This window comes from Nansenia antarctica (assembly GCF_963989245.1).
Source record: "Nansenia antarctica genome assembly, chromosome: 5".
NCBI classification, from domain to species: domain Eukaryota; kingdom Metazoa; phylum Chordata; class Actinopteri; order Argentiniformes; family Microstomatidae; genus Nansenia; species Nansenia antarctica.
In genome coordinates this window covers 58,447,135-58,452,764 of record NC_137690.1, presented here as the reverse complement: position 1 = coordinate 58,452,764, position 5,630 = coordinate 58,447,135, and the positions used below count along the sequence as shown (strand labels likewise).

The window sequence follows — 5,630 nt, the reverse complement described above, 5'->3', positions numbered from 1 at the left end:
CGCTTTCACTTAATTACCCACCAGCCTCTGGGAGCCTCTGGCGAAGGGTGATTGAGGTGTGTGCACTGTGTCGTATCCTCTAACTCTTCAGGCTAGAAGTGCTGCACAAATAAAAAGTCTACTGTGAATACATGGCAAGTAACAGGGCAATATGTCACACAGCATAGAGTTAGAAAAGAGTACCTCTGGATGGAATCATCGATGGAATTACTCTAATTAGCTAGTTGTAACTTATTGAAGCTTGCAGAATCACCCATTGGTCATACAATATCTATGCTTCAGCACTCATGGATAAGCCCGTTTGTCATGTCAAATACCTCAACTAATGGGATGGAACACACAACGGTGGCCCATTGAAGACCATTTTAGGTATGTCATTCTGATGTCTTGTAATTGAGTGCATTGATGATCCAATGACAACATTACATCTGCAGGAAGGATTTATAGGAGATACTAGAATAGAAAACAATAACACACTTCAGGCCGGTTTCACAGGCAAGGCTTAAGCCTAGTCCTTGACTAAATCACAGTTTCAATGTAAAAAATATCCATTGAAGATGCCTTTTAGTCTACAGGATTAGGCTTCAGCCTTGTCTGTGAAACCGGCCCATTATGTAGAACTTGAAAAAGACTATGAAAACATTAGAGGACTACTCTGTACACTCTTATGTTGTACAGAAAACTGAAATGAGGAAGAAAAAGCAAGGAGGGACTTTTTAACCAATCTTTTAAACCAATTGGAAGGTTGGATGGTATGGTAAACTTCTCAACCATGGTGGAATGTGGTCCAGGCACTGAATTTGTACTTTGAACACGTCTCTTACATGGCCTCACGTAGCAATACCTCCAAACCGTTTTATTCTCACGCTGCCTTTGGAGGTCTGGAGAATTTTAGATTAGCCGGTCTGGCTTGGATTGAACTGGACAGAGTGAAGAATCTGCTCGGATTTTCATTTGATGTTGCATTCCAAGAACATTCTACATGCCCGTAGAATGGTTGTTTGTTGTTATACGCATGGTCTTTTCCAACCGGATACTGTAGGACTATTTTGCTGAGATCCGTTGCCTCTGTTAGCGTGCAACAAGAAAACATGGAGGAAAAACTGATTCATCTTTTTCTTTTTAGCTCTGCCCAAGCAGCAACTGCTATTTTCTGCAAAGGATTTCCCCAGGCTTATCAAACTGGTTATCTCTTAGATTACCATATGTTCCACACTCTATACATGAGTGGCAACCTTGCGTGGAGTTGCGCCAAATGACATAGTCTGATACTCGGTTCTAATTACACCCCTTTGTTCAAGTCAACTGTGGAATTGATGAATCTTTACAATATGCATGACTGGGTAGTTACATGATTTTAGTCATCATCACTGGGCTGTACTATTAAAAACCATAATGTTCAATAAACAATGCATCCATAAGGAGATTTAAATAATCTTGGGAAACACCCTATGGTTCTATAAGGTTGTAGGATATAGGATGTATCCCGGGATGTTGCCATGCAAAAGATAGGAGGGTGATCTGAGGAAGTGAATGTTGAATGGTTGAATCAAACACACCACTCTGGAGAAAGACATAGGCACAAGTCATGTGTTTATGGACAGTAAAAAAAAATCTGTGAGGATCAGAAATTACAGTTAGTTCAATAAACCACATCATTAGCATCTCACTTACCTGTATCTCTGGTGTTGGCCGATTCTGAACACTGTATAACTTGAACTAGAGAATAGAGCATTTTCACAAGAACAGTGGTGTCTCCAGACTTAAAACCAGACACATCCCTCCTCTGTGTAAGGAGCCTGGGGTGAATTTAAAGTTTCTAGGGCACGATTTTAACATAAACTCAAGGCTCAGACATGGCTGGATGCTCAGTGTAGAGGATGCCCCCTCGACACAGATCCAGTATACATGTACCCCTGTCCTCAAATCCTAACCATACGGAAGGAAAACATAAAACTGACCTAAGATCAGTGTCCAGAGGCCATTTAGATCTTATTCCTCAGAGAGGCAGCTGTACATCTGCATATCAGCTGATTAGCTGGAAAGGTTAGAGGGGGATGCACTCTTGTCTCACCATCTGCGTCTGTGCTGCGCTACCACATTAGGGATCTTTAAACAGATGGTTTGAGTTGCGTCAGAAAATGTCAGGACAAATCGCCATCCCCTGGATAATTATGGTCTTGAGCTCTCCTGCTCTCTCTCTCTCTCTCTGTTGCTCTGTCGTTCTCTCTTGCTGTCTCTCTCTTTCTCTCTCTCTCTCTGTGGTGTATGCTCTCTCATCCCTCTCAGCACCCCTGGCCTAATTGGGAGATATTTTAGACATGGTGAGGAGAGTTAGAGGGCTAACTATTGAGTTCAGCCTGGCAGGAGGCTCGATTCCTGCTCGGCTGCTAGAGGTGGTCTACGTGGATTCAAATCAGGTCTGGGATGTCAAATAAAAGCTGACTTTGTATTGAGTTTAATCTTTTTTATTGAGTTTCATGTTTCATCATTCTCCTCTGTCTCTCTCACCCTCTTCTAGCTACATCCACCTCATCCCCTTGTCTACCGCCTTCTCCCTCTCACCTGTTCTTCCTATACCTGCAGTCTCTCATCCTGCCCTCTCCCTCTTCCCTTTCTTTCTCCTGCTGACACCTCCATCGATTATTCAGCACAGGTCTGGGCAGCGACTCCCCAAGCCATGTGTGAGTGAGGACTGATAGAATGGACAACACTGTGTCATCAAGATCCAGGGGAGAGGAAGACATGACGATAGAGAGACAGAAGGGGGGGGGGGGCAGAGAGAGAGAGAGAGAGAGAGAGAGAGAGAGAGAGAGAGAGAGAGAGAGAGAGAGAGAGAGAGAGAGAGAGAGAGAGAGAGTGTATACATTTTCTGGATTCACAAATTCCCTGTAGGCATGTCTGACCTAAGTAGACCATTTGGACAGTGTGGTATCTATTCTTTTTTTTCTTCCCTCCCACAAGAGAGTTGCAAAAGCAAAGGTCATCCAAAGTTGGCTTAACTTAATTTCGTGTTGCTGTTTGAGTGGGTGAGATACGTGGCATAGTGATCGATACTCTTAGCAGGGAGTGTAAGGATGAAGAATAGAGAGACACTTAGAGCAGAATCTGGAAAGCTTCCACAAGGGGAAATGCTAACTAAACACTTTCAGACAATCACTCTTATGAGTGATAGCTTGGGTTGGATATGTCTGTAATTTAATCACATGTTAAAATCTTAAAAGCCTTTCTCCATGAGTGAAGAAAGGCTAAATGCATAAGTTGGGATGGTGTCCGTGTTCTATTCCATGATGTGTCGATTACATGCACGGCATGTTACCTCAGAAAGCAAGCTCACATATCGCTGGTGTGTTATAAATCATTCTTTAAAATTCCACATGGAAAATTCTCACAGGAAAAGGCAGCACAAGCACGAACCAAAACTCGAAAATAAAACGACTTCCATTGAAGAGATAGACCATGAAACACCATTCTTTTTTTTTTCACTCATCTTTTTTTTTTTGCTTGAAAAATGTCAAACAAAGGGAGGACATAACTAAATAATAAAAATACAAAAAGGGAACACAACTTTGAAAAATAGGACGCGAGAAGAGTGGACAAGTATGTTTCACAGGAACAGCAGAGGATGGCACATATCAATGAAGCACTCTAGATCTCCCCCTCCCCATTCCCTCTAAAAAAAGAAAAGGTTGAGTGCTTGCGTCATCCATTAGGAGGAAAAGGAAAGAAAGCAAGAGAGGGAGCCTAAGGGGTTCAACAGTGTGCCAATCAGTGAGATTTCTTTCTATAAAAAGAACAGAACGGTGCAGAAATATTCTTCTTTTTTTTTTTTTTTTTTTTTTTAAATCATCAAACAGGTGAAAGAGAATCCTTTTTTTTTCGGAATAAAATCAAGACATTTTCAGAAACAGTTAATTTAGTGTTTGTTCGTTTAAAAATTCCTCTCCCAGTCTCGTCAAGACCCTGTTCTTTCATTTAAAGAGTCTCTGTGAAAATATAGAATAGAACAGTCTTCTTTCTTAGTCTGTCCACTGCAGAAGTAAACAAATACAGTATATGATCCGATAGAGCACGTCGAAGGGTTTGAAGAACAGTGTGTATGTACGTATTAATGTGTGTGTGTGTATGTGTGTGCGTGTGTACGTGTGTGTACTTCTTTGTGTATGTGTTTGTGTCTGTGTTTGTCTTCACACTTCTGTCTGAAAGTCTCCCTCAGATGTGTCGGGTGTGTTGGCGGACGAGGAGTCCCAGGTCTTGTTGTGCAGCTCCATCCTGTCCTTCTGTTCCCCCGGCACGATGGACAGCTCAGGGATCATGGTCTTGAAGCTGTCCCAGGAGCGCTGGTCGTCTGGGGTCGACTTGTCCTGCAGGGGGGCAAGGGCAAAAGTCACACGCGCACGCACGCACACACACACGCACACACACGATAGATCGGCTGTTTAAAATGGTAGAGTAGGATGAAGTTGGCACCAACCACTTACGTGAAATCAGTTTGTGCCATTTTCACTTATAGTTAAGGTCTGAAATTGAAAAGGTTAACTTGATCCTAGATGTTTTCGCTTTGTTTACGACTTTGAGACTCTCACCCCCAACCATTGACCAGTCCTGCCTAAGATGGTAGCTAAAACTGGACGACCACAAACGGAACGGCTCATATGCTGCTAGCAAGGACCAGATCATTAGCACTTTCTCCTTCCACCAAATAAATAATGCATTCCTTTCAAGTCAAAGCGACCAGCTCTCTCCCTCACAACTCCCACCTCTTGCAATCAGTACGTTTGAGATTGATTGATCTGCCCTGCTTTCCCTAGACTGGAGTCTGTGATCATTGCATGTGGTCTGTGTGTGGGCCTTTCATGCAGGGATTAACTAAAACTGAAACTGAGGTAACATTATGCATCAGATACGGATCATTATTCAAATAAGGATCGTTATTTTGTGAAGAGAATGATTTCATAGACTCAGGAGAATTTAACCATGAGGACAGTTATCCACCCAAAAACCTACACAGGCAATATCCAAAGATATTAAAGGAGAGAAACGTAACTAATTATCCCTTTTTGGAGGATTTACCTGTAGTCAGTGTTGTCTTGAAATGCTTAGTCTCATTCTGGACCTGATTAGAAAAGCAAGCCATCTTGGTTCTAAATCCTCTCTGGTATAGTGCTGTAGATGATGGTAACTACCTTTCAAAATACTTTCAAAAATCTATTATGAGGGAATAGGTTCTGTGACTGCCTCTCGCCTCCTTCATCCTACCCCCTGGGTTGAAAATGAGATGTGTGTGTTGGATGCGTATCAGAGTAAATTTGGGAATAATCGATGAATCAAATGCTGTCACACCCCTGTGGTTCCAGCCCCTGTTGTGTGTCTGTGTGTGTGTGTGTGTGTGTGTGTGTCAATCAATCAATCAATTGTGTGTGTGTGTGTGTGCTTGATCGCAGAGATTGGAGCACACTGGGAACATGTACACAGAACCACGCTATCTGTGCTCCACCTTATCACCCCTGTTGTGTGTGTGTGTATCAACCAATCAATCGTGTGTGTGTGTGTGTGTGTGTGTGTGTGTGCGCTTGATCGCAGAGATTTGAGCACACTGGGAACATGTACACAGAACCACACTATCTGTA

General features: G+C 42.6%; 2 protein-coding genes across 2 annotated transcripts in view; both read right to left on the bottom strand.

Annotated features, from left to right (window-relative positions):
- LOC308158176 (kelch-like protein 11) overlaps positions 1-2,594 on the bottom strand; it is a gene marked incomplete at both ends in the record, with an annotated part of 18,439 nt that extends 15,845 nt beyond the window's left edge. Inside the window, 1 exon segment of the mRNA XM_080531773.1 lies at positions 2,566-2,594. Within this exon segment, the coding sequence (XP_080387899.1) occupies positions 2,566-2,594 (29 nt within the window).
- Positions 2,595-4,187: 1,593 nt separating this feature from the next.
- The window catches only part of adgrb2 (adhesion G protein-coupled receptor B2), a gene marked incomplete at both ends in the record, with an annotated part of 148,294 nt that continues 146,851 nt past the window's right edge, over positions 4,188-5,630 (bottom strand). The window contains one exon of the mRNA XM_080531106.1: positions 4,188-4,364. Coding sequence (XP_080387232.1) covers positions 4,188-4,364 — 177 coding nt within the window. The remainder of the gene's footprint in view (positions 4,365-5,630) is intronic.